General features: G+C 38.4%; 1 protein-coding gene across 1 annotated transcript; it reads right to left on the bottom strand.

The window, feature by feature from the left end:
• Positions 1-2,758: 2,758 nt before the first annotated feature.
• On the bottom strand, positions 2,759-3,989 carry LOC137711867 (late embryogenesis abundant protein 46-like). Its single transcript, XM_068451024.1, has 2 exons — positions 3,777-3,989; positions 2,759-3,405 (listed from the first exon to the last, which is right to left on the bottom strand). The coding sequence occupies exons 1-2, from the start codon at positions 3,882-3,884 to the stop codon at positions 3,007-3,009; spliced, it is 507 nt and encodes a 168-aa protein (XP_068307125.1). The 5' UTR covers positions 3,885-3,989; the 3' UTR covers positions 2,759-3,006.
• Positions 3,990-9,740: the final 5,751 nt, after the last annotated feature.

Below are 9,740 nucleotides of genomic sequence, written 5' to 3'. Positions count from 1 at the left end.
CTTCCGACTTGAGGTTGTGGGGTATGCTTTTACGCTGCTGGTGAGAGTAGATCTCCCCCTAAACTTTTATTCACGAAAAAAAAAAATCTATCATCATCAAGTTACTATGACAATGATACGTGTATTCGATTTAATAACCATCTCTAATGAAGTAGGCAAACCTATTTTAATGAGTCACATAGGTAAAAGCATACTCTAATGGTGTAGTCAACTGGGTAAGCAAATTTTGAACTTTCAACATTATAGGCAAATCGGCTCCACATTTTAATTTATAATAGAAGACAAAAATAAAATAATAAAATAAAATTTTGCCTACTCGGTTTACCTATTCCATTAAAGCGATACTTTTTCTATAAGACAATTGAGTGATCAACTTACCACGTCCTATTTTGTTTGCCTACATCATTGAAGATGCTTAAGTCATAAACTAAGCTGATGTATATTTCTCTAGTTTCTAATTCTATAAAGATTCCAGAGAAGGACCAATAGTTTGCTATTAGCACAACAGTTTTTTGTCTCAGACTTGTACCTTACTACATATCAAGTACAATATGTATGATAGTTTTATCACAAGTACCTTATTGTAGTAGTAATTTATGCTAGTAATTCCTCGACGAACTATTTGTACTCTTCTACAAACACAATTATCATAACCATTACTTCTTAGTACTATGTGTTAGTAATATTATTTTTCATTTATACGTGAAATGTCTTAGAGGTCGAATAACATCTTATTCTAAAATGACAAAAAAAAGAAGTTGTATTAACATTAATTATTTTTACAAATAAAGATATATAGCTTAAATAGTCACTGAGATTAGCATATTTCTTTATTTTGTCTCTGAGATTTAAAATTGATACAAATAGTTCCTTAGTTGTTCACTGTTAATTATTTTGGTTATTCCGTGAAAAATCACAATTAAATTGAGAGAACTTTTGTGAAATCAACCACTTCACTTGATGCAGGACAAACTCAATTTAATGAATTTTTACGGAATGAACAAAATGATTGATAGTGGACAAACTCAGGAACCACTTCTATTGATTTTAAATCTTAAAGACCAAAGTTAGAAGTTATGTCAATTTCCAAGATTATTTTGACTAAAAAACCGTTCAAACTTTCTATAACATTTAAGGACAGTCCATGTGAAGAAAATTCCTCCTAAGCCCAAAACATCAAATACAAATCTCCTCTCTTTTTGTATTAACCACAATTTACTTTCATTTGTAAGAAGTAGACCATGAAAATAAAGGCCATCATCGACATGCCAGCTCCCAAAACACAGAAGGAAAAATCAACCTAAACTACTTTATTTGTGAAGTTGCGAGTTTAAGGGGCCGGATGGGTCAAGTACGGCCTCTAAAAACATGCAATAATCAGTTTTTTAGGAGCATCTGTCATTCCTGGCTTGCTGTCGTCAATGGTTCGCTTCCTTGAATGAAAGTTGGTCTTCCCAATCCACAAATACTGCCCATTGTCCTTTACTTGTTTAGCGGCCTCTGTTTGAGGGCATTTGGAATTGTCTTCAACAGTGTCTTTGCATAAACTCTCGCCCTAATTGAGGGAGAATATTGAACACAAACATCTCGGAGTGAATGAACGAGTCAGAGGTTTGTAAAGAGTAAAGGACTATACAAAACACTACCCGGAATAGGAGTCTTGGCTAGTTTGAGCTGGACAAAGTCCACCTAGGCTTGTTGGAGTGAGCAACTCTCTAGATCTATTTTCAACTGCCATATCAAAATGGTGCACTTTTAGTTGTTGAATATCTCTTTGACTGATCAATGTGTGATATTCTGAATCCTCATTACTAATGAAATCGAAATGATCTCTGGATTGATCAGAGGATCCTTTCAATTACATAAATTGGGAGAATTTGTACCTACTCTAAAATTCCTGAGGCATGCGAAAAATGATAATAGATTGTCATATATTTAATTCCGCCGAGATATGTTTGCAACTGAAATAATTGTCCCTTCAACATAGCTGCATCCCTTTTCAGAAGATGGTTGAGAAAAAGTTTTGTAAGCTCTTAATAAAGCTATATCAATAAAAGAGGTGCCAACCACCTACCAAGCAAATGTATGACTTTTGTCACACTTCACTCTGCCACCACTTATTAAACAACCCACAAACTAGGAAATTTGAGTTCAATTACACAATAAACTAACTATAATAATTGTAAGTACTTAATTTAAAATCTGAGTGAGTGGATGTTAAACAGGTGACTTTTCAACTTTTCACCATTCTTAATTATCGAAGAGAAACTTGTATGATACAATTATACTGCCACAATAGCGTTAAACATATGAAAAAAAAAAAAAAAAAATTAACACAAGTCTTCATATTATTAGCATACAAGTCTTAAATTATCAGCACAAAACGTCATCGTGGCGCTATTAACCGTATCATACAAGTTATTATCAGTTATGTCAACCCTGAAAGTTTGTTTCAAAATATCTCAATTCGACTTGAAAAGTATTGGATCAAAATATTTTCCGGTGGGGAAGTAGACCACTCTTGCTGTCATTATCCTACTTTAGGAACCCATGTTAAATAGAAGGCACATGCATTGACAGAAGATTAGCTCACATGATTTCTTAATTAATCCGAAGTTTTTAGGACCATAGGCAGTTAGATCTACTCATCTTCTAGGGCTGTTTATGCAGGATATGTTTGTAACTGGATTGATTTAGTATTTCATAGTTCCATCTAGATTCGATATTGGGGGAACGGGACGCTCTAAATCGCTCTGAGTAGAAAGAAAATAATACAATCTACTATCCACATAATCTAGATCCAAAAAATGATAAAATCAATAAACCAAAATTAGTGACTCCAAAGCCTCCAAATTTTATACAACTAAAAACTAAGTAAATATCAAGATAAACAACTTCAACCCACCAAAACCGTTACCTATAAAAACACCACATATTACACATTGACCCACAAAAAAGTTTTTAGGCCCACACCAAGGCCCATAATTCAAAAACAAAGAGTCTATCTCAATTATAGGTCCCACCAGTCCCATAGTTAGGTACATTCCCGCCAACATGAGTGTTGTGGGCTGTGGTCCGACCCGTACCCGTGTTGATCCCAACAGGGTGCGCGCCCACCGCACCCTCCGTCACTTGGCCCGCAGGCTGACCGGTGCCGTGGCCAGGTAGTGCGGATATCTGGTGAGTTCCAGTCTGCTGCCCTGTGGCCCCAGTCGTAGAATACGTGTGGGTTCCAGTGCCAGCACCGGTCGCAGTATAGCCGGTAGCCCCTGCCACATCCCGCCGAGCCGCGGCGTTTTGCTCCATGGCATTACGTTTGTTGATCTCGGCATCGACTATTCTCTCCTCTTTCTTTCCGGCCGCCATGTCCTTTTCAATTGGGTCACTGGATTTCATCTTCTCCACCTATATATGCAAAAATCACATTAGAAAATAAGAACAAAAATAAGGTGTAATACACGAGAAAGCAAATCATACAGACATGATAGAAGCCTCGAACGTTCAAGAAATGCTATGGGGTGTTTGATTAAAAGAATAATTAAAGTATCGTCCAATTTCCGCCACTTAATTTGTTACTACAAGGAAGTGTCACATCATCTCACAGTTGGCGCATCTGTGAGACGAGCCTTCGTGAAGATTTTCTCGATATTATGCTCAAATCTTATAGTGGTGAACAAAGTGATTCACTTAAAAACTCAATAAAACAACTGAAAAATTATGATGTATGTATGCATGCATGTATGATGCATGTATGTATGTATGTATGTATGTACAACCTTTTCTTGCACGGTGGGTTTGGTCTTTTCCATGCCAGAGATAGCAGAGGCTGCTATATTAGCAGCTGCTTCTTTTATCGACTCCATCGCGTTCTTCCCGCTTTGCATTTTTCACTCCATTAATCTTTCGTTTTTTTCCCTAAATTTCCAGTAAAAGTAATTTCTCTTGAATTTCTCTCTAGGGTTGGAGCAGCTTTACATGCTGGAGCTGCACTTCGAATACTGGGGGTTAGAGGAAGTTCTGGGGTTACGGCATGTGTAATAATACAAAGCTGAGGTGGAGGCTGGAGAGAAGCATCACGGTTCATCTGTCGACACATGTAGACACGTGTAATAATATATGCCAAAGGATGAGACTGAATGAGGGTTTGAATTTGGTTTCCTTCCCCACCGGATCCAAATGTTTGGTGTAGCCGTGTCCTGGGAGATAACGACCCAGTTTTCAGTGCTGGGGGACGCCGATGCCGACTGAAGACGAAACCGTCTGTGTTTTCTTTTCCGTCCTTTAATATTATGTCTCCCCCATTGGAGTTAGGTGCGTGTTAAATAGGTGTCCAGAGGTCAAGATATTAGAGGGTGACATTCATTTGTACTAATAGTTGGGCGGGCACAGAAGATTTGAAGGTGAGTAGTAATGGTACCGCGTTGACTTTGCTAAAAGTACGTCGGTGGGTATACAGCGACTGCTGCGTTGATGGCTGCGATTTCGTCCGGGTTTCGGTTATTTATCTATTTATTTATTTATTTTAGCTGTTGAAACTTTGGAAGGTCTTAACATTTATTGTTTTAGATTTGAGTTTAATAGACATTGGACCCTGGAGGATGATTAGACTCGATATTTTAACACTTTTTATGACTGAATTGTTGAAGTTGTCAGGGTTTCTGCTATTAGGGTTAGGTTTTCTAGTTTCCAAGGTTTGTTTGAAGTGGTGGTTTATAATTCCTATTCTTGAGCGACAAGTAGTTCTATTTTGATTTAAACTTCAGTCATGTACCCCGTAATTAGGGCTGTTAAACGCGGGCTATTTGCTTTCAATTCTAGTTCTTTGTAAAGCCATTTATGCCGTTGATTTCTTGAATTCCAGTAAGAGAAATTCTCCCCATAATAAGTGCAACAGACCTTCATTTACGAGTTTATCAAGCGTTCTTTTTCAGTTCTAACATCTGGTATTAGATGACATGTCCCGATCTCGATATTCCCCGAATACCAGGGTAGGTACGAGCTGGCCAACACCTGACGATTACAAAAGCCATTTATTGAATGCAAATGTTGAGAACAAGAAATAAATAAGACTCTTACATTTAAAATATAATGAATATGCATTTCAAGAACGTGTTCAGTGCACACATCTAATCTAGAACACTAAAAGAATTTATATAAAAATTGAATGAATAAAAGAATGGGTCCTACACTGAGAGGACTCGAAGATGCCACTGCAGAAGTGCCTTGAGGCCGGGATTGTATGTCTTGATTCTAGTCCTGAAGAGGGTGCAAAACAAACATGAGTGGACCAGTTGATATATATATATATATATATATATATATATATTATAAAACAGTTATCAACATGCTAACCCCCAGGTTTTATGAACACACATACAACATGATAAATAAAATAGGTTTTCCGAAACCTAGCCTGCTGTGCAATGTCTCAAAACATATCTCGTATATATCGTAATCACTAGTAAATGTCCAATATCCTTCCAGGCCCCTGATAGGAGCATATTTAGGCGACTTACTTAGCTTGTTTTCGTGCATCTATGTTGTTAATTCATAGTTGTTTTAGTAGTTTAAGCCATTTTCGTGTGTTTTTAGGTTCATATGGCTAAGGAAGCAAAAAGATGCATTTTGGAGCAAAATTGGGCTTGGAATGGATGGCATATGCTTGGAGCCAAAGTGTTGAACGAATTTGAAAGCCTTGTATGCACTTTGGACATAAAACAAAGGGCCTAGCCCAATCAAACAATCCTTTGAGCCATGCAAAACCTCTAGCCCAATCAACAACCCTTAGCCACATGCATTCACATGCATCACAACCCCAAAACCATCAAGAAACACCCATTGCCGTGCCTTGCACTCCCCTTTGCATTTTCAGCCATTCCACTTCATCATTACACCACCTTCTCCATCTTTATTCCACATGCATTCATCATAATTCACCCTAGCTACCACCATTCACACACACATGCACTTACTCTTTCATCATTGCACCACCAATTCAACACATGCATTCACACACCAACAACAACTCAATGTCGTGCATTCCCAATCCCTTTCCAGCATTTCACATGCATTTCCACTTTCCTACTTCATCATTTCAGCCACATATTCACCCACATGCACTTTAATCATTCAACACATGCATTCACACACCAACAACAACTCAATGCCGTGCACTCCCATTGCCTTTCCACCTCCCTTTTGCATTTCCAGCACCAAAACATGCACTCACATGCATTTTCAGCACCAAAACAGCATTCACATGCATTTCCACACACCTTGCTGTGTATTCCCTTGCCTTTCCACCAACAACCTAGCTGTTTTTCCATCATTATTTCATCCACATGCACTCTCAATCATAACAGCCACATTCACTCTTAAACAATCATCCACATATTCTCCCATTCCCCCTATAAAAACCCATGCATTCATACACAACAACACATCTCATTTTCATACACAAGATACCACAAACACATCCAATCTTCCCTCATTGCCGTGAGCTCCCATTCCCTTATATTTCCATTCAACACAGAAATTCCATTCACAACACAACACACAACACAAACACTTCCCCTTTGCCGCAAATCCCCTTCCATTTCTACACAATCTCTTCTCGGCTTCATTCCATTCCATACACTCTCCCATTCGCAGAAACTGTCCATACACTCTCCCATTCGCAGAAACCATTCAACCTTAGCCGCTCCACCTTCATTTACAACACACTTGGAGCACCAACACCGAAGGCAACTCTTAAGGGATTTCGACATCAGTTTTGCTTCAAGGGTTCTTTCTCCTTAATTCTATGTTCATTCATGTTGTATATTTTTATATCAAACATTCTGTAAACATGAAGTGTAACTAATTTCTTTCTAGGGATTCGATGTAGCCTTGCAAGATTGCCATGTAGTTATTTTAGAATGCTCAGTTGATCCATCTATTTCTTGTTTCATTCTCTGATTAATTGTGACTTTGTGTGTTGATTTTAATGTTTGATCACCATTTGATTTAACCACAGGTTGTTTAGTCAAGAGTAAAGCACACATCATGCATACTCTTGGTGGATATGTGAATGAATGAAGGGAATGCTTTGCAAACAACCTGCCGAGTGTTTCCTTTGGTTTTATGAAAGTTTCTTGTGCGTGTCATGTTCTTGATTAGGGACCAAAGTTGCACATCACACTTAGGTTCATGATTAGGAACATTTGATCAAATCCACACATCATATGGTTGATCATATCTAAGTGAAACAAACCCAAGATATAGGTAGATGGATGAGTATAATCTGACTTAACAAGCATGGACTTGGCTTAGCAATGGTGAAACCGAATCCCTAGCTTCATCTCCATTTGTGCTATCTCATTTTATTAGTTGTTGATTCATTTATTTGAGTCTACTTCATTTTCTTGTGCTTTCAAGTTACAACAACAAATCTGCCTAAGTTGATTAGTTTTATTTCTCTTATAGAGTTCTTGCAAAACAAGTAGTTGTATAGGTCCAATTAGTCCCTGTGGATTCGACACCCTTACTTGTGCCATTATACTAAACATATTCTAGCACGAAGAAGGAACACATCAGCCCCATGCCAACTCCCAATCTCTGTGCCAATTGCCAGAGGAAAATCACCCCCAGGTCCCGTGCTAGCTCCTTGTCCTTGTGCTAATAGCCAGAGGAAAACCATCTTCAGGCCCTATGTCAACATCGTAACCGTCGCCTGGGACGGAATCTATCCGTCGCCCCGTAGCGGAATAGGGACCACTAGGTAAGTACAAAATCATTGAACATATATATATATATATATTTATATATATATATATATATATATATATATATATATATATTTGAAAAGCAACTTCATAGTATAAAGTCATCCATCATCTATACTATAAAGAGTTGTTCGAAACATGTTCTAAATCTTATATCGTCATCCATAAGATATTCTATAAATAACACGGGTTATAGGAAAAATAGTAATAATTCAAACTAGCCTCAATAAGCATGTTATCTCATAAAACGTAATCATTAAATCATGCTTTTCATGTATGCATTTCTACTATTAAAACATGTATTTTAAGAAGGGGTCCACTCACAGATACTTAGCCGCTGAAGAGCCATGCAACCTAGCGAAGAAGGAAACGTCATAGATAATTTCGCCTAAGCACATAAAGGGTACAATTAATAAAGCTCTATCCAAATGATTTAATTTGGGAAAACGAACGTCAAAAATGGATTTAGGACGTTAAATTACCCTCAGAAGGGTCCCAGGTAAATTTCGTAAAAGTCAATAGAATATTCCCCGACGGAATATTCCCTAATGAAATATTCCCTAACAGAACATTCCCCAATGGAACATTCCCTAACGGAATATTCTCCAAAAAAGGGTTTGGGCCGGTTAGGGTTTAGGGTTTGAAAGGTTAAAGGGTTTAGTGGTTAAGGCCCTAGGTTAAAAAGGGCTTGGGTTAGGCTTTAAAAAGGGTTAGGCTTTAAGGGTTTCTCATTTAAAAAGGGTTTTAGGGTATGGTTAGTGACGGGCCTCGGCCCAAATGGGGCTACATTAGGCTAGTTCTTTGGCCCATTTATTATGTCGGTTGCCGGAACCAATTGAAGGAGAAGGCTGGATTCCGGCCGGGAGATTGAACAAACTTTAAATGTTCATAATTTGGTCAATACTCAACGAAATCGAGTGATTCAAAAACAAAAATCATAGTTCTCGACGAGACCAAGAGAATGGTACCTCGCATGACATCTAACTGATCGTGGTTTGGCCTGAAAATTCCTCGAAAGCCACGGAGGTCGCCGGAAACTGGTTAAGATTCAAATGGATATAACTTCTTCAATACTCAATGAAATTGGGTGAAACAAAAAGGAAAGTTGCAGTACTCAGCGAGAAGAAGAGATTGATATGTTGCAAGCTGGCCAAGTCACCATGGTTTGCCCGGAAATTACCTTGAAAGGGGAGGTGCTTGCCGAAAAATTTAGAAAAGCTACTCCGAGCTATTTTCTGCAATTCACACATATACACCACTTAAGACAACCTTTGATCTAACCCTAAAACACAACCCAAAGGTTTCTAGAAGCTTACCAATGTCGGAAAAATACGAAACACGTCGGAGAAGACGATGAACAGTGACACCGTCCCTGTTGGGGTTCCACGAAGGTTTGCTTGAGTTTTCCCGAGGTTCCTACGTCCATTGGTGTTGGTTTGGGGTTGTTGTTGCTTATGTGAGTGACAAACTTGAGAAGAGAGGAAAAGATCACAGAGGGAGAAAGAGGTCTGGGAGTCACACGGGAAAGTGAAGAAGAGCAGTAGAAGAGGGAGAGAAATATGAGGTTACAGGGAGAGAAGAGAGGAGAGTGAGAAAGAGTTATAAAAATAAAAAAAAAGAAAGAAAAGGGGAAGGGAACTGGGGGACAAATCAGGAGGTGGGCCCTTGGACTCACCAATTAAGACCCAAAAACCAATTTTAAAAGAAAAAGATCAGCCCAAGGTAAACTTTCACGAAAATACCCCATTCGTTTTGATAAAATCAGGATGGGTTGTTACATTAGAGCCCATCACGGGGTTCTGATCAAAGCCTAAAACACTAGCTAGTTTAGTGTGAAGCAGCAATGGCTTGACTATTGAAAGTAGCTTTGTGCAACTTGAAATCCCAAAAGTTGATGGACACTACGACCACTGGAGCATGCTGATGGAGAATTTTTTACATAAGGAGTATTGGAGCTTGGTGGAAACCGAGATTCCT

Source organism: Pyrus communis, chromosome 13 (genome assembly GCF_963583255.1).
Source record: "Pyrus communis chromosome 13, drPyrComm1.1, whole genome shotgun sequence".
Classification (NCBI taxonomy): domain Eukaryota; kingdom Viridiplantae; phylum Streptophyta; class Magnoliopsida; order Rosales; family Rosaceae; genus Pyrus; species Pyrus communis.
The sequence above is the reverse complement of the archived record's forward strand: the minus strand, read 5'-3'. Positions and strand labels throughout refer to the sequence as shown.

Coding starts and splice junctions, on each gene's coding strand:
- LOC137711867 (XM_068451024.1), bottom strand. CDS start 3,884: ATGCAAAGCGGGAAGAACGCGATGGAGTCGATAAAAGAAGCAGCTGCT. Junction 3,406..3,776: donor AACCCACCGTGCAAGAAAAG/GTTGTACATACA, acceptor TTGCATATATAG/GTGGAGAAGATGAAATCCAG.